At 39.9% G+C, this 25,978-nt stretch overlaps 1 protein-coding gene across 6 annotated transcripts in view; it reads left to right on the forward strand.

Moving 5' to 3' along the window:
- LOC114551118 (interleukin-1 receptor accessory protein-like 1) overlaps positions 1-25,978 on the forward strand; it is a 269,852-nt gene that overhangs the window by 132,804 nt on the left and 111,070 nt on the right. For all 6 annotated transcript variants that reach the window (XM_028572210.1, XM_028572209.1, XM_028572213.1 and 3 more), the window contains 2 exons: positions 9,614-9,800; positions 11,202-11,355. In XM_028572210.1, coding sequence (XP_028428011.1) covers positions 9,614-9,800; positions 11,202-11,355 — 341 coding nt within the window. The remainder of the gene's footprint in view (positions 1-9,613; positions 9,801-11,201; positions 11,356-25,978) is intronic.

Consider the following 25,978-nt stretch of genomic DNA (forward strand, 5'->3'; position numbering starts at 1 on the left):
TCTTGATTTCTAGAATCGATTACCTCCGCAGAGGAGGTAATGTTTTCAGTTCGGTTTGTCTGTCTGTCAGCAGGATTACAGAACAACTACAAGTCAGATTTTCACGGAACTTGTTGAAAGGGTGTAGCATGGGCCAAGGAAGAACCCATTACATTTTGGAGTGGATCAGAATCACGGTGTGGATATACGAACTATTTTACACTCTTGTTAACAGTGCAAGATAGAGCATCTGGCCTTGGCGGAGGTCTGCGCTATCCAAATGCCCTTCTAGTTTTCTTTGAATTTGTAACAGCTCCAGGTGATGCACTTCATTTTAAAATATTTTTTATTTCACACGATTTTGTATATTTGCAGAGCTTTGTTAGTTGGCTATTTTTCTCACTTTTGAACAGTTTTTCTAAGAAATGTGAAGTCATTAAAGCATAGAGTCATTGAAATGGCATTCCCTTGAGGCTTTAACTGCTTGGTGATGAAAGATGAAAATTTAGGGGATCACAAAAGTCATTAGGAGACATTGCGTATGAGCCATTAATGTCTCTACCAAATTGTGTTCTAATCCATCAAGTGGATTTGGAGATATTTTAATGGATAATTGGACCTCATGGTGGCATTAGAGTACAATTCAAGGGACTGCACATCCAATATTTGTTGAAATATTCAGTCCGGAACAAAGTGGTGGGCCTGACTGCTAACGTGGTGAACAAACCACAAAGGTACCGTGATGTGTTTTATGTATGCTCTGCAGCTAATGGTTTGGAGAAGAAATGTACAGTTACATTAGCTGCAGAGCATACACTTCATTAACCGATCATCCAAGAAAATAGTGGCACCACAGCAAATCGTAGCATTTCCCACAAACTACTTCAAGAGGTTATGAGAGAAATGGTGCCAAAACTCTGGCAGCAGTTATTCAAAGTGCCCAGGTGAGGTTTTCGTTAATTGTGTGATATGGATTTGCGAAGCTGCTTCATTCACCAGCCAGGGATTATTGATGATGCTTCCCTGTATTCAGTTTTCTTTACGCCAGTATAGAGAGACTGCTCTGTCTGTCTGGACAGCCTTTTAGTTGGCTCTATGTGGGTTAGTAGAGGTGGTTTTCCAGCAGCCATTGTCTGAAAATGTATAGGCTGCTGTTTGGGCTTAGTCCACCTTTCACACTGTGCTTTATTCAGCTCTGTGAACTTGGCCAGATATTCACTGTGGACATCTGATGTTACAATGGCAGTGTCAAAAAAAAAGAATGCACATGAAACCATTATGGGGCCAGGTGCTGGATAGTAACAGACCTCCAGCACACAAATGGAGAAAAATGTATTCAACATACTGGTAATTAGTTAACAACTTTTAAATCAATAGTTTACATATTTTTTTTTCGCTGATCCCTAATCAAACTCTTTCATTATAGCAAAAATCTTGTTGTTAAAAATATTACAGCAAAGGGTCAGAGGCTTGAAAGCAGAGTGCAGGGGAATAGTTTTCCATTTGTGCGTTATAGTATTACATTATTTATCATACCTGTTTTTGGTTAACAGGCTGGATTCATATTAATTTGAATAACACCATTTTCCTGCATATAGTCAGAGCTTTTAGCATTTATTGCTTAGAACCACAATCATTTAATACTCCATAATCCTTGATGATCTTTTAGAGCATGATAACCTGATTACACTGCCATAACACTATCTATAGTTGCACAAAAAAGCTACAGTATCTGTTTTTGTTTTATTTAATTTCTCTGGCAGCTACAGTATATTTAAGGCCTCATTAAAATTCACCAATGGCCATCTGTGAACATTCGCTCTAAGTGTAGTGCTTTGTTTCCATTTATGCAGTGCTTAATTTGGACATTTCCGCATTTTAGGCTTCACATATTTAGCATGCTGAGGAAGAGCAATTCAGTTCCCTTACATTGATTCACAATAAACATATTATGGAAAACCAGATGTTCTGTCAGTGTGAGGAAGACACAACATTGATTTATTCTAAGTAAAAGATCAACATTAGTATTTCTAACGATTTTTTGATTAGTAACCTCATTGAAATTTTGGAATACTTTCATTTCCAGGCAATTCTTTGAGCAACAACATGACGCCCAAATTGAAAAGTTACTTACTGTGTTTCTAAATACATAATATTTTAAATTATAATCCCTGTCCTGGTTAGAACCATTATCTGGTAGACAAGTTTATGTTCTCTACGTATGTATAATACAAACGGAAATACAGAATTTTATCAATCTTTTTTAAACACTGAAATTCAAACATTCATCATAAAAGGTGCACATGCTTGTGTACCCTTACAAATATTCTTATATTCCAGATATCTCATTTGGGTTTCCAATAATAATAAAAGGGGATAGATATTGTCATGGGCCAAATCAAAAAACTGAATTTTAGTATGCAGAATGGATATCGGTATTTATTCAATTGTGCAGCAAAAGTGGCCAATATTTCTGATTTCTAACCAGCCCTAGATATGCTCGTTTTGATGCACGTTGGGTACTCTTTGTAGAAATTGGAATAGAAATTTGATCCAAAATGTGCCTGCATTACGATCTCAACCAATTTCATTGCATGCCCTTCACGCTCCTTCTGATTGGACATTTGTCCCATGCTCAATTCCATTTGATTAAGCCGAGCTCAAATGGCTCCTGGCTACAGGGAGCAAAGGGAAAGAAGGTTAGCAGTGGAGATTTTATTCTCTTGACTCAAATCAATTGTCACATTCTGCACGACTTCCCAAGACAACTGAGCAGAAGGTCACATGGGACCCTTTTTTTCAGGATTTTCTGTTAATCTTAGACACACATGCAATATATGGAGGGTTTTTATTCATACGTAAGCTGGACTGCAAAATAACGCCCAGGTTAGATATTTTCACATCCCAACTGATTTTATTTTATTCAGTCACGTCCTCAGCGTAGCCAACCTCTTGGCTCTCCTGGTCCACACTGAGCGGAGCAAGTCATCAAACAAGATGCCAAACCATTGCTATCTGATAGGAGGGATACTGACCTTCTCTTCCTCATATCTGATGGTGTTTTTTATCTGCCAGACAAATGTCAGAAATACCATTCCCCAAGCAGAATCACTTTGGCACCACAGCCAACTTTTTCTCCTGCCTCCCCTCTCCCCCTGGACTGTGAACGGTGGGGCTTCAACGGAGACATCTGCAATACCGCAGCTATCAGTCAAACCGTAATATAGGAGAGGACTCACAGCTTGCCTGAACCCTAAGGGTGAGAGTATAATATGAACATGCCTGGGATGTGGGAGAGTAACAGCATTTGAATTTCATCAAACTTTTCATTTAAAATAAACTTATACTGTACTGATTGTAAAGCATTTGACAATGTATTATCACAATTGAACTGACTTTTGTAAAAAGACTATTTTATTTATTTAAAACATTTTATTAAAAATTAAAAATTATTTTTCAAAAGCAAATGTATTAATTTATCAGGTCATTTATAGCTTCGCAATGAATAAACATTCTGCATTGAAATCAGCCATAAACAGCTTATATACTCATACATTTCATCGCTTTCTTTAGGTCATTTCAGTATATATTGCCGTTAATCTGCTATCTAAAAAATGTACACTACTATAATGGAAGAGTAGGGTGGACAGAAACACAACTCCAAATTAATAATAATGTTGCAAGTATGCCATATCAACTTAAAATGCGATGGCAACTTATTTCTGCTGCCCCAAAGTGGTAAAAATAAAAATATATATCTGCAATAGAACAACACAAACCTCTCATTCGTGGAACGACTGACTGGTTTACATTTTTTCAGCAATATGGCCCATACCCTCATTGCAACAGCCCATTCCTGCATTGGTAGAGAGAGACAGCTTGTATTTCATATGCATAGCAGTATGGCTGCTCATACATTACACCCAGAGGGCCTGGGGACCAATGAATAAGGTCATGACGGGGGTTAGAAGAGAATACAGTGGAGACAAATTGTTTATGCTTGTTATGAAATCAGGTTGCTAGCATAACGATGAGTGGAGGATGTCGTGGAATGGAAAATGAGTTCCCCGAAGGCATCAACTACAGTTGGAAATGACTGACTAATGCATTTGCACACAAGAAGTGCTACTGTCAGTTTGAGACATTCAACTCAAGGGAAGGCTTGGAGGAATCCTCAGACTCAGTCATTTGGTTAAGGTAGTTTCTTGGGATGAGATGATTGCTTTTGCAAATGTGTATGTACTGCATTGTGTATATTTAGAACAGTAGTTTTAAAGGTAGGGTTCGGGGACTGTGTGGTCCTTCAGTGGTCTTCACTGGAAATAATTCCAGTTAGAATACAAAATCATTATTCATTTGTGTACTTAAAGTCTCTAGTGCTAGCCCTAATTTGTTCCTCTCATGGATTACCTAATACATTTAAGTCACAAAGCTAAGCATCCATTTTTCTGAAAAAGAAACCCACAGACTAATTTTTAGCAGTGAGAGTTTATCAATAAATCCCTACTGTATTAATGTAATTTCCTTCAGCTTCAAGTTAATCTTTTCAGTAATCACACCTCAGAAACCAAAAGTAGACATTAAGTTCAAAGTATATGACCCTTCAGTGCTTTGCATGATCGATCCCATGCTGTATATACAGTTGTAAGGAAGTTCTGTGGAAGCTATTCTTTCTTTGTAGTTGTGAATATTACATATCACACAATGCAGAGATGTTGCTTGTCTATTGTTGTATATTTTGTGTGTGTGCGTGCATGTGTGGATACAAGTGTGTAGGCAGGTGCAGGCATGTGTTTTTCACAGTGTGGCAAAACTAAATTACCTGCAGAGGTGTGTGTTCCTCTCTGAGATATTGTTGTGTACTACAAGACAGGAGAGAAAAGGGGCGGGTGGAAGCGGGGACAGAGACAAACCATAAGCAGAGGGATGGAGAGAAAGAGGTGTATGGATTATAATTGAGGCAGGAGTCAGTTGATCCAGCATGGCAGACAAGTGCCACAGTCTTAGACAGAGGCTAAGTAGGAGCAAGTTGGCCCACAGTCAGATTTGGGGAGCCGGGGTGCTTAATCATCCTGGGCTTGGTGCTAGAGTTGACAGGTGAGTTATGAGCTGGCGCTACAGGTAGGAGCCCCAGTCTTCCCACTGCTCACTAGGACCTTTGCTCTGGCCATAAATAATGCAGGGACCATCAAATACTGATTTAGGATTACTGGGCAGGTCCTGTCTTGATCTGGGTTAATCTTTGCTTGGTGTGGACAGGGAAGGTAGTCCTGGGTGCTGATGTAATGCACATATGCTATATGTTTGTATAAATGCAATACTTTAGTCCAATATCAGTCTCTAGCTCAGTATCAACACCACTTTTCTGACCTCTCAGGCCTTCCTTAGTCTTTTGCCAGTTTGGACTTGGGACCTGTCTTGGTCTCAGTCATTATTTGATGTTGACCAGACTTTTTCCCTGCCTGTCTAAAGCCATTGTTACATCCGTCTCTAAAGTGACGTGGCACATCCAATCATGCCAGGCTGCATTAACTGCGGCGGGTGTGCGCTCTCAAAGATCTTGGCTGTTTTTACATCTGCCCTTGACATCCTGACGTAGGCCGGGTTGACGTTTCGATCCAATCTCAGGTATATGCTGACACAACTGGCTACGAGATGGACCAGTGATGTCACTTATATACTTAGGCCCCTGTTGATGTGATTCCCTTTAGCTTTTGCTACACACTGACACAAAATGATGCCAAAGGGAGGGAAACAATAGAAAGTTCCAGCAGTTCCAGACTTATTCTGCGCTCTACAGAAACAGGACACACTTAGAAAACATCAGGATTATTTAAAACTCACATACACATACATTGGGTGACAAATTAAAGGAAAAACCTGAATAAATGATCTGAGAAACAATACAAAATCAGATGGGTTTGAGTATGAAAATATAATGTGAATTGTATACTATGGCCTTCAGTCACCAGATTTTAACCTAATTGAAAACCAATAGAAGATATTGGACTAACGTGTTAGACAGCACTCTGTCTCCACAACCATTATTAAACACCAAATGAGGGAATATCTTTTGAAACAATGGTGTTCATCCTGCCACTTACTAAAACACATGATGTTGTTTTTTATCCCCTGTATTTGTCGCCCATCTGTATACATGTGCTTACATGCAGTGACAGCAGTGTAGCCAGACTTGTCTGGTACATCCGATCATAAAGGTTGTATGGAAAAGACACGCTCAAGTGTCCTTCAAAGATTCTATTTCTACCCAGACCACTTAATTACTCCATTCAATACAAAACATTCAACCATCATATAAAGAATTAAAGTCAGTTAGGGCTCCTTTCTGACTCAGTGACTCAGTTTAACGTGACATTGAAAATGTAGAATTCACATACAGTTAGGTGTTTAACTACAATGCTGCTGTACACTGTAGACACACACACACACACACACACACACACACACACACACACACACAAACAAGTATATACTGTACATGTCCAGTGTGCTGCTCAGGGACATGGTAATGATTTGGGAGATGTTAGCAATATCTCTACTGAGCCTGATGCCCTGATTATAGTAGGGATATGTATGTGATTTTTATATAAAGCTACAGTGTTGGAGGATGTGCCTGCTTGCATCGAGCAACCGTTCAAGCCAATGAGACAGTTGGGATGCTGCCATATATTATTATATATATTTCATTAGTTTTCATTGCATGCCTCTTGTAGACATTTAAGTTATTGTAAGTATAGTTTCACAGTGTTAGTTAGAAAAAGCCAGTTAAAAAATATACACCAAATAACTTTTGTAACATTTCGGTTATTTTATCACTGAATGATTTCTATGGAATGACAGCTGCATTAAGATAAACCTCAGTCACCCCTTTTGAAATGCTAATCCTGTCCTCAGTCAAGACTTTAATGTTACTGTACAGCATAGGTCAACATGCTATATCAAATCTTTAAAGGGTTAGGCCTAATATCCGTGGTGGGTTTAAATGGCTGCCCTCTAAGGACATGATGTCAAGGTTACTTTCATCAACCTTTGGACCTCTCGCCTTGTGATGAGACAATTCTCTGAGAACGTTATCGTTCATTGAAAGTAAGCTCTAATGAGTAATCAGCAATTATTTCACCATCCAATTTCTATTAGAAAGGAGTTATTTTAATTAAGAGATTCATTAAGTAAGTTCATTAATTTCCCCGCAGGTGCCATGGATTCTCAGGAGAATTTCAAATCAATTCTTCTGCCTATTATTTAATATCGGGAGTGAAAAGCTTCTGAGGTAAAGGGCATGTTCTATCTGGTTTCATCCTCTGGTGGGGTAGATTAAATGACAGAATGAAATAAAATATGTATCAAATGGTGGATAGTTTTGGTTAGGAGCGATCTTACTCTTAAAAAATAGAAACGTCATACATTAACCAGTACTGCTAAATCCCATGAGCATCTTGCCGTAAGGAGAGACTGCAGTGTCTTTCCACAGTGTGCCAATCAGAATTCTTTCAGCAAGCTGCTTAACTCCTAACTGGCCATTGCACATAATTTCACTGCAATTGCCGCATAATGCAACTCAAGTCCTCTGCCTGCCCTCCAGCTGTATACAGTAGCTGTCGGCCTGACACTTCTCTGGGTTGATGTATGCAGGATGCTATCTATCATTGCCACCACATTGCATAGCCCCTTCAGTTTGACACATTTGACAGACACTGTCACCCATTAATGCCATGGTATCACCGAGGTTGTTATCACTGTATCAGCAGTACGCAGATGGTTCCACGAGCGTTGAATGCTCAGTGCGTAGCGAGTGCAGCAGTAGGATCATCATCCTGCTTAGTTCTTTGGATAAGCTTTATGAATATTATAGCTGCTGAGTGAATAGTCAAGAGATCACCTGGCTCTTCAGGCTCAAAAGGCATCGTGATGGATGTGAAATGTTGGAAAGACATTGTAGGACAAAGTGTTGGCCCACACCATCGATCACTCATGTGGAGCAGATGACACAATTCTCTCTCTCTCTCTTCCAGCGGGCGAGTTTATCAGTGCTGGCCAGAATATTTAACAGGGAAGAGAGCACTCCCGTGGGATCTCATTTGCACAGGTGTCCATCTGGTAGAAGTTGTCTGGGATAATCTCCACATCATGTTACATTTGCATCCGGGCTTCATGAAAATGGCACACCCTCTGTAAGCAGAGCGTGCGACACTGGCCAGTCCGAAGGGCGAGGGATTGATTGCTGACACTGTAGCTAAGACCAGCGTGTGTTGTACTAATCCACGAGGCAGTTAATGCCGCGCAATTATGTAAGGATTTAACATGTTTGCAATTGTTTGTTGGTTCAGCTCAATTTGTGTAACCAGCTTTAGTTGGAAAATTAGCAATGAGATTTTCCTAAACATTGCCAATTTGTTTGGTCTTTTAAACAGGACGGATTTGCTGCAGTCAGGCTGCGGGACTTGTCAATTGTCACAGTCTTATTAGCCACTTTTGGCAAAGAAAAGGTGCTCTTATTGAATGCATTGATCATCAAGGACCTTTGCTTCTGTTCCCCTCCTTTAAATAGCACAACTTTCACAGTGAATCAATGTGTTCATATATTCCCATGTTCTGTTATGAATTAACCAAGAAGCAGATCCAATCTCAAATTTGCTGTCCAATTAATGTCTCAAAAAGGAGCGCTGTAGATGCTTAGCAGCTGTATCTTTACCTCTCATGTGTCTGTAAATCATCATTTTCCTGGGCAAGAATAGCTCTGATCTGGTTTCCTACATGGTTCTGCATGAGAATGTTCAACCCAGATTGGTTAAGTATTTAAAGACAAATGTCTGCAACACAGATTACTGCAGGGATACAGCAATACCAAGCAGTGAAATGAAATGTTTATTCCACCGTGGATGAATGCTCGCCAGTATCTGTGAGCCCAGGCAAGCATGTAGTCTTCAAACATTACAAGTTATCTTGCATTTTACACCCCCTCTCCCTTGCGTTATAAATTCTCTTCCTCATGTATATGACCTGAGCAGTTACAGTACATCAATTGTAGCAAGTAATTTTCTGCTAGCTCGCACTGTATCTGCCTAACACGTGAAAACAAAAGGCTCAATCAATCTTGCTGTTGACATTCGGAGCTGTTGCTCCACATTACCGCCTGTGTCCCTGCCCCTTATACACACATGTACAAATACGTGTATAAATTATATATTATTGTTTTCCATTAATAGTTGAGAGGTAGGCTCTTTATTAATTCCTGATATTTATACTTGAATGGATGAGAAAACATTTTAAGAATCTGTAATTGTCCAGATTAAGGGTCATATTGGAGATGATCATTCAACATTCATCATTAAAGGAAAGTGTTTGCTTGGGAAAAAACAAAAAACATGAATTGTAAAAATTATGGATTGCTTTTGCCAGGAAGGTTTCTTTCCCTCTCCCACTGCTACATTTTGTGATTCACATGGAATCTAATGAATGAGCCTTGTGGAGATTGTAATAGCGCAGACTCTGAGTTTATGTGAAGCCAGAGATGGACTGCCGGCAGCTTTTGTTTGCTGCATCTGGCAAGACTTCAATAGGATATCGACGCATTTTTTTCTCTGACTGATTCATTAACTTTGTATTTTTGCAGGAACTCCACTTACTGCATGAAGGTGTCCATGTCTCTCACAGTGGCGGAGAATGACACAGACCTCTGCTACAACTCCAAAATGAGGTTCTTTGAGAAGGCAGAACTAAGCAAAAGCAAAGACATCAGCTGCATGGGCATTGAGGATTATCTGCAGCCAGGAGTGGAGCCTGAGATTGTGTGGTACAAGGTAAGATGCACCCTTTTCATTAGCTGTTTGCACAAATAATCGTCATTGATTTAATTTCACTTTATATGCAGAGGTGTATGATGTTGTCTAAACAGTATATCACCTGAAACCCATCATGCACATTAATAGAGTTGGACCTTTATTTTCAAATTAAAAAAAGCTGCTTCACAAGAAGGTCTTTCATTTATCTGAAGAGTAACCTAGTTCAGGTCAGCCATATTCAGGTCTAATTAGCTTCAAATACTATCTCCTCTCTGACCTATGAAAGTAAAAGTAAAATAAATATATAACTGACAAAAATAAATCTATTCACTGTGTACATACAAATCTCTTGTTTCCTCAGTTTTTCTTTCTTTTTCTTAAATTTTCTCTTCCTCCTCACGGGGAATTGTGACACCCACGGTGTGACTGACCCAGCCAGAGCTCCCGTGTCTGACAGGCCACTTTGATAGTTAGTTGAAGCTCGGGGGCCAATTTATCAAATGTTAAAGTGTGCTGGATTAGGTGGCAACGACGCTTCTTCAGTTTCCCACAGAATCAAATTAAAAGGGCAGATAATGACTGTGGGCTCCACACCCTCCAGGTATTGGCTCTCACTTTGTCAGTGGGTGCTGATTGAATTCTGGGAGGCCTGTCTTGGACCACAGTTTGAAACCAAACCCACAGTGCCCCAGTTTCCTTTGCCTCAGGTGTTTTGTGGCCCAAAATCTCAGTTAAGACAGAACACTTTAATAGGCAGCAATGGTGGCCAAGATCACAATGATCAAAGCAGTCAAAAACAACTATTTTTAGAAGTTATCTGACAGCTTTTGATGCTAAAGTTAACTTCCTGTGTACATATTTAAATGCTTCTTATTAGGTTGCACTAAAGATGTTTCCCATCAACCAATTTACACATTACTTATTTCGAGACATTTCAAGTTTCGACGGTAACCTGACAAGCCAGATGGTTTGTTACACAGAACCATCCGAGGAGCCGTCATTGGAAACTGTTTGGAAAAGGGCAGGCACTTTCAAATAAATACCTGGCAGGTGATTGGATGAACCATCTGTCTATCACGTCCGCCATTGTTGTTTTGAATGAACAGTCGCGGCCGTCACACACATCTAAACAACGCCTGTAGCTGCCAACAGCTCCTCACCAGATGCTGATTGGTTGAGTTAGCTAGTAGTTCTGACTCAAACACATTACTTGAAGCATGACAAAATGGATGTCCGTGTGATATGCGATCCCGTGATTTTCATCCAATATGATTAAAGCTCCGACAAAATATAAAGTCTCACATCAAGTAAAAGCGTGTTTCCAGCTGATTTCAAACATTTGTTACACTTGACAGTCAACACAGTATATTTACTTCATTCTAACATTCTGGATCCCCATGGTCTGTGTTTTAAATAAAGGAATGCAAGCCAAAGCAGTGGAGACAAACCATAGAAAGGAGGAGGGACACTCTATCCATCAAGGAAGTACGGGAAGATGACATTGGGAATTACACCTGCGAATTACAGTTTGGGAACTTTGTGGTACGGAGGACGACTGAGCTATCCGTCACAGGTAAAGAAAAAGTATACGTTTATTCAATGCTGCAAAATCCTTTATTTGCTGAGTCATCTCTGCTTACTTTCGTTAAGATGTTTAAACACTGTCATTTACTGAAAGAGACAAAGAGAGCCGCAGTGCTTGCCACAGCAAAAAAGGAATGTCAGTAACTGTAAACTGAAAGCCTCAATGCAAATATATTTATATTGAAACCATTTCAAAACAAAGGTATTTCCACAAATGAATATCCTCATTGTTGCTCCTGCCTTGTGCCTGGTGATGGTTTTCGACAGATTGTGTCGCTGTGCTCTGGGGGGAAAAAAGTGGCTTCAGGTTGTTAAATTGGAGCTTTTTAAAGCTGCTCTCCTTTTGCCAAAGTGTCACAGTCTATAGCTTCCCTGTCTCTCTCTGACTTCTAGGCTTCTTTAATTGCTAGAAGTGGAATTCACACAGTGCCACCTCAGCACTTTTTCTTAAGGCGGTTGAAATATTTAAGCCTGAACCTAAAGAGGGTGACAGATTGCTTGCCACTGACACTGCTACAGACAAGGTTGACGCAGCAGGCACTGTGGATAGGGAGATCCCAAAATTTACAATTGAAATATGGGCACCATTTCTTTTAGGTTATCTGATTGGAATTAGTTCAAGATGGCCCGAATGATGTCAAAAATACTTGTTTAAGTTTTTGATTAATAAACAGCAGCACGTACAGTTGCTAAAATTGACTGAAAACAATAATAGTACTAGTCCTATCACTTGCTAGATTTCAAATGGACAATTTCATACAACAGCAGCTCCTCCTCTCTTACCCCATTTTCCACCAACAAGAACCAGGTGCTGGTTCAGAGCTAGAGCTAGTGCTGGTTCGGAGTTTGTTCGACTGACAAGCCTCCAAAGAACCGGTTTGCTTTTCCACAGGCTAAAGAGCCAGCACAGAGCCAGGTCTTACGTCACTGTATACGTCTCATCTTTCCCAGCAACGTTAGCGCGGCAGCGCCAAACACAAACACACCATCAACAATGGCGGACGTTGCTTTGCTATTGATGTTCATGGCTTTGCGGACCTACATCGGCATCCAAACGGCGGATCCAACGTGTTTGCGCGGCTCGCCTTTATAGTGCAAGAAAGCAGCTTTTTTCCTCCTCTGACCACTGCTGTTGTTTAATCACGTCCATCGTGTTTATCTGCTAATTCAAAAATGGCGGTCACTAGTTTCTGTTCGTCTTGTTGGTTACGGTAACCCCACCCCCAGCCGCTGATGTAAGTGGTTCTTACTTCTGGACCAGCAATGATTTGGTGCTACTTAAGAACCACTTTTACTGGTTCGGAGCCGGTGCTTTGGTGGTCGAAAAACAAAGAACCGATTTGAAACTAGGCTCTGGCTCCGAACCAGCACCAGCTCTGCCTTGGTGGAAAAGGGATATCTGTGACTCATTTGGCTCGGCTCACTTCTCCTGTGGTGGCTTAGGTCTGCGAGGATACGAACAAACGCAGGATGACGCAGACGGAAACAAAACAGAGAGAAGTGAAGAGCTTTTGGATGGATAGAGGGGCTGTTACATTTCAGTGTAGCTGCCACTGCACATTGTGGGTGTGGGGGTCAGACAAACTGTTTGCTGTTAACTGCTACTTGATTACACTTTATAGACCCTTTAAAGAGACAAAGACGAACTCCAGTGAGGGGCGAGCAAAGTCATAAATCATTTTCTCACCAGCCTTAAAATGTCATCCTGAGGGAATAGTCTTAATCTCTCTATACTTAAGAGACATTCAGCATTTCAAAACAAGTGGCAAAAGATGATTGATGGTTGGGCTATGGCATTTATGATTTTTTTTTAGAAAGAAATATACTCTCCCACCTGTCTGTCCTTACTCCCACATCCAGTCGGCCTATACAGTACATGTACGTGTGAATGTGTCTCTGTTTAGCCTTTTGGTAGACTGGCAACCTATCCAGGATGTACCCTGCCTCTTCTAGCCCTCACATTAGAAGATGGATGGATAGATGGCTTTACATCAAGTCTATTTGATGTTTTAATTTTAAGATGAAGTTGTCAGTATGTGTGAAAGAAAAGGTAGTGATTGCTTTAAATTTTGTCAAGAAAATGCCACTTAAAAATAATGCAACATGGGACCTTAGGTCTTATTCCTTAGCAGTTGGTCACATAGTGGTACAATAGTGTATTTGTATACTTAGATGTACATTTAAGGATGCAGAGACTAAGGCCGGTTACACACTGCCTGCCTGCGTGGCGTGTGCGTGGCGTTTCTGTTGCGTGTCAGCTGCATGGATTTTTCTATGTCTTTACACACCAGAAACGTGTCTGACGCGGTGCTGCTGCTGCTAGCCTTGTCTGGACACATGGATGTTTCCCATTGATAAAATCAATAAAAAAACATAAATATATACTGATTTGATTACAGCAAAGGCAACATTGGCAGTATTGACAGCAAAATAGGCTACAGAATATTACGGTCTCTATTGACAGGTGCAATATTAGAAAATTGTTTTTTTTTTATTACATTTATATCAAACCTAGAGACTTTCAAACATCAACATGTCATTCATTAAATGTCATCGTGTCAAAATGACATATAAACATCTTTTCCTATTATATTTTGCCTGGAAACGCTTCCAACACGCTTGCGTGTCGCGTGAGAAATAGGCGTCGGTTCTATTTCTAGCAGGCACGCGTTTTCGGCGTGGCTCAAGCGCCTGAGACGTGCGTGTCACGCAGGCAGTGGGTAAGCTCTAACCTGTTAACATGGGAGCCGAAATAAAAACAGACATGCCACGCAGCTGACACGCTCGCGCGACATTCAGTGTGTAACCGGCCTAAAGCTGACTTTTACTGTAAGTTACAAGATACAATTTGGCTCGAGGTACCAATGTGTACAGTGTAATACAAAGGGTTATACAAGTTCTCATTGTTCTTTCTGAACTTAAAGTGCTTTTTATCTTCGGAGAGCAATGGCAGTGTTCATTCTGCTTTTGGCTTGGTTGCTTTCCTTTTAGGCAGAATTGCTTTCCTCTGAGTCTTGGATTCATTTATTTATTTTCCATCTTCTATTGAAGAAGTTTTGGGCTTTTGTAGACAGTGTTTTCTTTTGTGCAGCCACGGCATCTGTACTGATCATGCAAACTATCCAGTTCTTTTGATCTGTATTCTATTTTTGTCTGCCGTTGCTACATCAGTAGACGTTAAACACATTGTGTCCTGTAAGAAAAGGGATTTTGCTCTTGGAAAGAACTTCTGTGCATGGTGTTTAGACCAGCAGATGTAGAAGCTTTCATAAACTGCCTTGAACAACTCTTCTGTCCAAAACACCTTGAACTTTCATCAACGATTAATGATGCAAGACCCTGTCAGTCTACATGATTTCCACTTTCCTTCCAAAAATGATACTGATTTTAATGGACCCACTGACTTCATATTGAATCCGTGTCCTCCACTAGTTGTAATCCTCATTAATTGTATGTGCAAAACTCTCAAGTTTGTCTAATTTTCACAATTAATCACAATAACAAGCATTCTAGGGTTCAATTGTTTAGGAAAGTGTCAGCCATTTATCCCCATTATATACTCGAGGCCAGTGAGAAGAAGTGTGAAATTGAAAAAGAGTAACGACACAGACTCTCGAGCACATTAGAGCTGAACAAAAAATGCTCTAACAAACTAAGACATTAGCCCTTTTGTAGGTACTTAGCAATCCCTAAGCAGGGGCATCCCATAACCTAAACCTTTAAGAAACCTGTAAGGCTTTGGCACAGGATTTGTCCTTGTTTTTCCTAAATACAGTCAAAAAGTTTACGTGTATGCCATAAAAAAACGCAAAAGCAATGACAGACAATGCCGTCTTTACGTGTTTGGTAAGTAAGTAAAGTAAGCAGTCAACAGGCAGAGTATATGTAAAAAATATGCTTGATATTGTTTATAGGTGACATACTTTTTTATGTAATCTTGTTGAATCTTTCAGTTTTTCCCTGCCATGTTTGCTGAAAACTGAGAAATGTCAAGGATTCTGTTTTGTTCCTTTTCAAAAAGTATTTAGTCAATACAGAGGCATGCAACAGCACATTTGCTTGACCAAACACGATCTGTAGCACTGCTGGTAACTATTGAAGTACCTAGAACTTGCATTTAGTATCGCTTCATGAGCAGCACATATGTTGAGTTCCAGGACTTTGTCCCCAAAGATGTGAGGACAAGAGAACAGTGGAAACAGATGCAGAAACACATTATGTTACATTTCATTACATTCCTGCAGTGGGAAAGGGCTTTAAGTATTACACAAAGAGTGGTTCAGACCTGACCTTTCTGTCTGCATACTTTCTTTTTTTTTTATCTGGAATAAGTATACATGAACCTTTTATGTAATATTATCATTAACCTCCAACAGACAATTCCAATTCACTATCAAAACCCTTGTCACTCTCCTGTTTTATCAACAGCCTCCAGGCCCTCTCACAGCAGTGCAATGGGACAAAAGGTCAGATTCCATGTGATTATAATGAGCACCACTAAAATCATAATGAGCTCCCTCGCTGGGCAATTGGAAGCGATATTCATTTTTTTGATATAAAATTTGCAGTTTTATGACTTCTTTGTGAGGTGCCCCGTTTGATCTCTTAGATTAAACACAGTACAATAAAGAAGCACCGATGGAATAGATGTAAAGGGTATGTAAAATAGTGTGTCAGTGTAGCTAATGAGCTGGGACTGATACTGTTAACCTGCTTTTCTTATTTTGAACCAGCACGCAAGGAGAGTTGTTTGGTTGAGGAAGGGAAGGGGTGTGCTTTGCAGTGCAAGCATGTAATTATCCAAAATGCCGGAGAGGTTGAAAATAATCATGAAAATATCTCTCCACATAAAATGTCTCGGCCTTCCTCCTCAAACTAACTGGTGCATTCACCTGATATGTTCCATGTCCTTCAAGTCTGAGGGAATACACAGATCTGATGCTAGAGTTGTGGCTTAAAGCAATCCTCGTCGCAACACTCATTTCGACAGTCTTTCAGTCGAGCACATTCAAAACCAATTTCTCTCGAGTGATCACTGGTTTCTTGTGAGATAGCACCATTCGATATCAGTATCTTGCTTACTATAGAATATTATTGCACAGCGACTGGTTGGGAATGAAAGGAACTGTTTTTCTTCCTCAGTTCAACCACTGCTCTTGAATGATGGGAACCTTTCCCTTGATATGGCTGTGCATTTGTAAGCTAGAGGCTATTTTCTTCAAATGTAGACAAAGAATAACAAGTGCAGTACAAGTTTAGAACATGACTATTCATGGATTTTTACACTGACTTTGCTAGGAGCATGACAATTAGGGAAAAACTAAAAAAAAAATTCTTTACTTTAAAGATGATCATAATGATATCACTGACTTTATTCATCTTAATAAATTAACTGCATTTTTTAAATCAGAAAACTAACAACACAATGTTCAGGGTTCCACTTTGGTATTTTATTTTTATTTTGGTAGACGTGCCATTGTGAATCATTGACCTCATTTACATCTTGTGTTCTGTATCTGGATATTTTATGAGGAACAGAAAAAAAGCATGTTAATGCAGGGTGTAATTGCAGAATGCATTGCACTTGAAATGCGATCAGATCACACAGACCACCTCTGGAGGCTTGCATTGTGATCTCTGACAGGTAGAAATGTGTACAGTTTGGCCACATTTTATGGAAAGAAATCTGCCGCCATGTTGAGACGATCACCTAACTCAACCTTTCCCTGCTATCTCAAGTTGCCTGTCAAAAAGCTACAAACAACCTATTCCTTGGTAATGATAAAATAAGCAGAGTTCATCAAGGAGTATCGCTGCAGGAGACTCTCAAGGGGCCCGACAGTGTGCAGGACAAATGTCTTGAGGCCGCTGAGCTAACACCGAGCAACCTTCTCCACTAGCACAGATTCCCTTTTTAGCTTCGCCTTACGTTGTAGAGTTACGTTGAGAGTATTCTGCCTTGCTCCCTTCGACCTGGGACACATCATGTTTGTATGCCACTTTTAATGCTACATTTTATTTAAAGTGTGTAAAGTAGTCTTTACAGAAAGACAGTGATGCTTAGGCTACCTTACCATGCCATGTTAACTGTACAAACTGAAATGATCAAAGCACAGTAGTGCTGAGGAAGCACAGTCCTCTTTTAGAAACCCAACCAGCTCCTCACAACCATAAGTCCCTCCAATATGGCCATGAGAGGCTTTAGGGTAAACATTTGTTTGCTTTCTTTTCAATATTGGAACCATTGTTTTTGCATCCTAGCCTAGCACATCTTAGATGTCATTACCTATAATATATGCAATCCTGTCACAATGATGAATGCTGTTGAAGCTGAAACGTATTGATTTGTTATGCTTTAGTCTATTGTTCTCAAGGAGCAGCTAAATGACTTTAGTTTTGCTAAGTAAAAATAAATGTGGCATTTGTTTTGGTGGCAGACAGCTTCTGGCACAAGAACGCCAGTAATAGAGTACTTCCAAACTTCAAATATGTGTTCAACTAATTTGGTGAAAACTAAAATGTTAACAGGGCCTCTCTGTTCTTGTTAATCCTAATAAACTGTTTACCTCTTCAGCTCAATATGACACTACTGCTTCTCCTACACCTAAATTCTGCAAGCACCATTTTGTGGCCATTACAAATTTCCTCTCCCATCCCCAAGTTGACTCATTAGCATATGAAGGAGGTTGGAATATAATTGCTCCTTTTAATTGATGGAAGATAATTAATTTGGCCAAGCTGCAGATGGAAAAAAGAAGACAATGCACTGAGTGGATTCAGAAAGTAATCTTTTTTTTCTTGTGAATTTATTAAATTGTGCAATCCGTACTTTTGATGAGGTTTAGTGATTTTTGCCTCTTTTTTTCTATCATTACCTTTGATATTTTGCCACTTTTTTTGAGAACACACATCAATAAAGATGAAGCTTGTCATTATTCTGTATATAAGTCTTCTGTGATCTGAGTTCATTGTCTCCTGCTGTTTTCAATGGTGCATTCCGGCTGAAGAGTGAGAATTATTAATTATAGCATGGCAACTTGCTAAACTTAAATGTGTTTTGTGCCTTATATTTAAATATATTTACTTTGTATTTAGGATATCTTGTGCAATTTGATCTGCTTATTCAGATTTTATTTATTAATTCCGTTGGTGACAGAGGGGCTTGCAAGGGAATGGTACATTAGGTGAGCATGGGAAGGTTTGGATGTAAAAAGCTGTAATACCTGATACAATCCTTGATCATGGAAGTTCATTATTGAGATTGGGAACAGTATGTGTGACAAAATGATTTCTATTTAGTAGCTGTTATAGAGATTTCAACTTCATCATCAGTCACATCAAGACACACAACACAACACAATGCTGCTGATTAACTTAAATAAAGATAATCTTGTATAATAGAAAAAAGTGTTAGATGGTGAACCTGGATGGAAGAATGGTCAGCATGATGCATAGAGTTTATTGTCACCATACAGATTGCCTGCGAGGAGAAGGCTAGGCGTGTTATGAAATACACTTCAAGCTAAGTGAAGAGCTCTTAAAGCACACTAGATGTTTTTTGTTCAATTGGAATTATTATTTTTGTCATGTGCCTTGCAGCTTATTTTTTCTAAATGAAGTACTGGATGAGGGTCTCTGGAGAATATAAGGTGGACATCCTATGCACGTGTAACACTGCTTGCCTGTCTCTAGCATAGAACGCTGCAGGATAATGCAAAACGCAATACCGAATCTAAAATGGCAAGGCATTTTTTTGTTATTATAGTGTTAGTGTTTTAAGATTTATGATACCATCTTTTTTATCACCTCCTTTTTCTGCTTCAGTCCTTGTTTTGCCATTTATCACGTCCCACCTCTGCCATACGCTCCTACCCCAGTCAAGACCAAATATCAATCAGAGGTGAAAGGCAGAACCTGAGGCTTTCTTTTACAGCCAATAATGGAAAGTCTCAAGCTGGGCTTTGACAGTGGCATTTTCTTCTTCCTCTTCTTCTTCTACTGCCGTCAGTCACCTATGGGGCCGAAATGAAAGCCTTTTTGCAAAAGGACATAGCCATTATAACACCATTCAGAAATCAATATGACATATTGCAGCATGACGTTTATCTTACAGTTCTAAAGTGAACAAAGCGGAGTGAATATAGGGTGGTCAAGTAAGATCAGTGCAGCATAACACAAAAATAAGACACTTTAATGCATATGGAGGCTTTCAAGCTATCAGCTATTCCCATGAGGAATTCTAACTAATGAACAACACTGTCCATGCATCCACATGATGCAAGCCTTCTGTGACCACACCACCCCCACCCCTCCTCCACGCAGTTATTAGTAGCCAAGGAGGACACAAAGGATTAAAAAAACATGATTGACTCTTCAGAAGAGGACATCATCTTCACTCAAGCTTCTGCACGCAAACGTTGCCGGGCGACACCATTTTATAAACATAGCCATACTGAGAAATACATAGAGAGTTTGTGGAACTGATCGGCTTAATTAGCTTTGTATCAACTAATTTGGCAATGGCTTGAATGTAACGGAAGTCCATTAATATAAAATAGTTGCGTACTATAGCTTTAACATGCAGAAAGCCATTAATTTTTAGCGCTGAACCAGATTTAGACTGAAAAAATGTCCTTAATTCCGCATCAAGGAAATGCATTATTTCTGTTTGGAACAGGTGGATGTTTTTCCAAGCAGTCTCTTTCTCAGCTTTTTCCTTTCAATAAACTGTCCTTGACCTCCACTCAGACATAGAAGTCAGGTGAAAGTTTCACAGGAGTGAATTTTAGCAAAGGACTCTAACCTTGTAGAAACAGTCTTTGGCACAACTAAGAATAGCGTGAGAAAACAACTAAAGCCTTGTAATGTTATTTGCTGAGACCATTACTGAACCACTTTAATAAATAAAATTTTAAAAAGTGGCAGCGAACGTTATCTTTGCAAAAGTGTGTTGGAATTCATTACCTTCCAGTCATGTTACCAACAATTTAATTTCCTAATGGCAGGAGAGGCCAGAGGTTATGAACAAATTATTTTCACTGAAGCGTCACGCACCAGCTCACTCATTCACAGCTATTAATGAGGAAGTTTTGGACTTTCCTCAGCTTCAATTCATTACTCGCTGTGCTCCAGTAAAGATTTACCACCACTGACCATACCACATGTCAGAATATCATTTGGGCTGATGACATAATTGCGTCTCATTTATGGTGGAGAAGAAGCACTCTTTGCTAACGCTCTTATTTGTAATTTAGGTTGATTAGGAAGGTGTGTTTTTAGATTAAACAAATTATTGTGCAGCTTTAATTTGCAGAGCCAGTGAAATATCAAACATTTTTTAATCACATAATCTTTGTATGTAAAATGTCAGAAAGTCATGTACAATGCCCATGACAAGTTCAGGTTAATGACTTTAAAATGCTTGTTTTGTCTAACCAACAGTAATTGTTGCTGGGGAATCCACGAAAGAGCTTATTTAGTAATAGTAGGTTCTATAAATTTGTGTCAAGAAATATTATATGATATTGTTATTGAAGTATATATCTACTATAATGCAAGTTATACTGCCATTAAAGAAGAATCCTATCCTCAGACCGGCATATGCATAGTGTTTGTATGCTACAGTGAGCTGAAGACTGACTGTGTATTTAACCTTACTGTAGACTATACAGACATAAAACGCACTCTTGCTCTACTCTGTACATTTCCCACATGTTACCATTCCAGTCAGTGCTGTAGTTCTCCACTGTGTCCAGCTGTTTGCCATAGCTCCCATGTTTTCAGCGACGCACCCATCCCCCTGGGGTTTGGCAGGCTGTTTGTTATGCGTTCCCCTGCCATCACTAGCCAACCCGGCGAGTCAACTCAACCCTGTGCTCTGATCAATCCAGCAGCAGTGTGTGTACACTGTAGTGCACACTCAGCATCCCGGTGGGTTTCCAGCTGCTGGCGCCATCAAAGGAGCAGCACACAGGAGATGTGATTGCAGAGCTTATAGCAGGGAGGGAAGTGGGCGAAAAAGGAGAGAGAGTATCTGTTCATGGAGCATGTGCAGAGCACAGTGTTCTCAGACTAGAGTGGCTACTTGGTTATTTTATATCAGCACAGGCTGTTATTTTACTCAAATGTGTGTATAGCTGTTAAACGTTTGTTTTGACTTGCATGAAAAGGAGGTATCAACGTTATGATGTGGTTGTGAATCCCTAAGATAAAAAATTCATAGATAGTCCTTTGGTAAAGCTATGTCCCTGCATCTGTATCCCTGCATATTCTAAGGTCATCTATTGGTTTGTGTGGTATTGTTTTCTCCCGTGAAACAGTGACATGTAATTGGCCACGTTTCTCTGGATGCCTGTTTTTTTTGGCTCGGCCCGGCAGATTCTGAGCCCCATGAACAAACTGCCGAGGACGAGCTCCAGGAATTAGTTTGACTTGGCTGGCTTTCCGCAAGGTGAGATGACTTTGATCAGTGTCCCCCTGTTTGATGAGGTGGCACTTTCTGGGCATAAATGCTGTTTTAAGCAAACAAAGGACCATCTCCCTTGGTGTTTTGTCACAAGATTTAGGACGCTAGCAAGAGTGGACTAGAGGAATTAATGCATTTTTAGTGCTAAGTATCTGGAGTGGTGGTATGGATGTACAAATCATGATGAGAAATGGGAAAAATTTTATTGCAGAGACTGTCCCATGCACATGCCAGTGTTTTCTGCCATAGACATGCATGTTGCATGTGTGTTCTACTTTGTTCTCTTTTTTTTGCTTCACTCTTTTGTTAGTCAGTTTTGGCAATAGTGGCATCATTGTTGCGTGTACCAGAAGCAACAGCCCAAGCTATCACTTGAGTACATGACACATTATACCACCCAGTATACCTAAACAATTCTGTTCACAGTGGACCACTTTGTTCTTTTCTATTTTTTTTGCTTCACTCACAGTTGTGGCAGTAGTGGCATCAGTGCTTTGTATGATTAACGTCCAATGGCAGTGTTCACTTGCAATGTAGAAAGTAGTGTGCCCTTATGTGATGAAGCAGAAAGTAAAGTGCAGCGCATACTGAGCGTGTCATGCCATACAGAAACAAGTAGTAGTCAGGGTACAGTAGATGGGGAATGAATGGGTTTTTAAAATGACTGCTTTTATAGAGTAAGTAGAACTGCGGGGTGGCCTAATGAGCAGAGGCGCATTAAGACGCCACCTGTGTGGGGCCTATAGTAGGAAACAATGGGTGCATGCTTCTTAAGATATATGCCACCTGTGTTTCTTGCCTTTAAAGTAGTGGAGGTTGGGGTGGTGGATGGGTGCATTCATTTTTCATGCAAGAAATCTTCAGAGATAGCAATTAATGTTTTTCTTTTTGTATAACTTTGATCTTTCCATAACCTTCACCAAGTGTTTTAGTTCCCGAACCTAGCCATACTTTAACCATATTGTAGTTGCCATGCCCTGAAATAAAACAAACCTTGGCAACGAACACATAATTGGCTTCAAAGGTAGTCTGGGACTTAGAATAAATTGTCCAATGTTCTGTCTCTTGTCTGTGGGTTGCATTGTTGAAGAATGTTTACTTTGGCAACCAACCAAACTACTTGAACAGTCTGGTTTCTCTACTTCATTTATTGAATGAGATTGTGTGATAGGCACAGCTATTCAAAAGGAATAGGACAAATAATTTGACTGGCTGAGAAAGATTCATCATCACACCCACTGATCTATTTATACTTCACATTTGCCAACTCTTTTGCCCATGCTGGTCATGGATGCACAAAATGGCAACAAAAATGGCAGGTGCGCTCATTGTTTGTGTCATCATGACACATTCGCTTTTGCTGGTCATTGTGAACGTGTGATTACTGTAAATCAGTGTGTTTATAGAAATCTGAAACCCAGAACAGTTTGGAGGGAATATTTACGGAAACCTCTTTGCCTAAGAGATGAGGTCTTCATGAAGCAGGTGAAGCCAAGCAACAGATGTGATGCGGGTTAGGACAGATGGTGCAAAAATGCAACAAAAAAAAGTCAGGTGGTCTGGTGCCTGCACTGCACATTGATTAGGCTTTTTAAGGAAGACAGAATCCCTGACAATAATCCCCCAGTATGAAAGCAGGATCAAGAGCTTACAGGCCCTAATTACTAACAGTGGGCAGCTATTTGACATATTTTATTTGACAGGTATTATGCTTTTGATGAATATTACTTTCTTAGACAGCTGAAACTTAACTATGGAAAAGTCATTTCTTCCACCTCAGTCCTGCACCATGTCTTTTCTGGACCTATCTATTCTACTCTTTATTTTATTTTTTTACAATATTAGTAAAAATGTACATGCAGATGGATAATACTGTAGAGAGTTTCAACTTGTTCCTACTTTAAATGATTCACACACAACACACAAAGAAGTTCTGTGTTATTCCAGCTGATTTAGGATCCCTAAAACGACTGTCACCTTTGCAGCAGGCTGATGTCGTACATCTTGTTAAATATCTATCAATTAGCAAACTGTGCTTACAAATGCTCCTCTGACACGCCGTACATCTGGGATTGCTAATTAAGATGACGTGTTACATAATTAATGCCTTCACTCTGCTAATTAGCGCTCACTTAGTGCCTTAGCTTTGGAGATGTGAAAATCAGTGCTAAACTTGTGGTAATGTAATTCCACACCACAGTGGTGTGGAACACGTGATCAAAGTAAGAGCCCAAAATTCCAACCAAAATTCCTTATCGCTTTGAGATTTTCTGAAAATCTTTAAACATATACTTATACATATTATTTTTGTATTTCTTTTACTTTGATGCTGTGTTAAAGTGTCTGTACTTCTGCTGTTGGGTTGTTTTTTAGTGACTTAAGATGTATGGCTCCTTACAAGGCCACGAGTACATGCGTCTCTAGCTTTGAAGATATGCTCTCCCCTTTTTCCTGCCACCCCTATCTCTGACAGTTTGTAGAAATGCCCCATCAAGGACACTTCAGCCACATGTCAATCCACTGATTCCGCCAGAGAGATAAGAAGGTGGGAAGGGACGGCGGATGGGACTCTTGCATAATTTATAGTGAGCAAAAATCAATTTTGTGGCATAAATTACTCTGATGTTAATTAGTTGCAGATTGGTCTTTTACAAAAGGTGCATTCTAAATCACTTCAGGGAGAGACTCGCTGCACCGAGACGGGACTGAATTGTTCAGCTGATGTTAATTTCACATGATGTTATGATGGAAAATTAGGCTTGTTTCCTTATTTGGAACGTGACCAAAATGTTTTCAGAAGACGAAATGGTCCCTATGAATAGAATGGAGAGAAAAAAAGATAATTATTATTTTCAGTCCCTCTACTGGTAAGACAGGGAACTTATGGAGGAAAATGGATTTGAGGTTTGTGTAAGTGAAGTCAAGAAAATCCTCTAGCTCTAGCTCCCCCCCCCCCACACACACACACACACACACCCACACACGCCACCACACAAACCACCCTCGGTCAGGGAGATTGCTTACCAGCGCTTAGTTCAGTGGCGATGCCCAGTTGGGCCTTGATGTAATGGAAATTGATTGCACTGCTCCCAGGCTACACTGTCATGACAAGTTATTTTAATGGCTCTAAAGCGGGCTTATGTTGAAGTTTAAAGGAGGGAGGCGGTGCAGTGACTTAGGGCGTATTTACAGCATTGCAAGGCTTTTTATTTATTTATGAAATAGCACAATGTTTCTCAAGAAAAAAGAAATAAAGATGGCGAGTTTACATGAGAGATTGAGAAGAAAATGATGGGGGTGGGTGGGTGATGGGGGTGACAGTTCAGAGCCATTTTCCTGCCAGCTCAAGAGTTACTGCCTCAGATATGGATGCAGTGGTTGAATTTAGCCACAAAAGTTATAATTAAAGAATGATTTGTGCTGTGCAGTGCACATTTAGGTGTCAGCTCTATTGGGCTACAGTATAGTACACACAAGCTATGTACTGTATATTCCCATTTATCCCAGCAGTAACCTGCCAAGCAGGGAGGAAGAACATTTTCAGCCAAGATGAAATCTGTTGTTTATTGGCCTCACACAGTTAAACATAATAGCTGTGACAGACGGAACTTACCAGGTTCTATGTGTGCCTCCAGGTATTCTTTCCTTCTTTATGTAGACTTAGAAAAAACTAACAAAAATAAAGACAGAGGCTTTAGCCTTCTGCCATTTCTTCATTGTGTGTTCCACAGGTGATGTCATTTCCTGTCAACAAGTTGCATTCAGGTATCTCCTAGCAGAGGTCGTCTGTGGCTTATTGCCATGTGCATTGGTATTATTGGAGGAGACTTGGCTGTTCTTTGCCATGGGCAAACTTCTGCAGAAGCCGTTTCCTCTGTCTGCCATGCTGTTTCCTCCTCTGTTTTTCCCCAACAGTTTCTTTTTCTTCCCACTCTGTTTAGTTGCTATATAATAAACAAAATGATTTATATTATACGTAAAAGACATACAGGACTTGGTGATGAGTACTTAAGAGCCTCCTAACAGAATCAGTTCCCGTTTTTTTTTTAAAGTTTAATGGCATTTCAGATTGCGATGTGTCTGTAATAATTTACGACGGCTCATGCATGAGCACTTCGAGTAATGTGTTTCCCTCATGTTTTGTCCG

Source organism: Perca flavescens, chromosome 24 (assembly GCF_004354835.1).
Source record: "Perca flavescens isolate YP-PL-M2 chromosome 24, PFLA_1.0, whole genome shotgun sequence".
Classification (NCBI taxonomy): domain Eukaryota; kingdom Metazoa; phylum Chordata; class Actinopteri; order Perciformes; family Percidae; genus Perca; species Perca flavescens.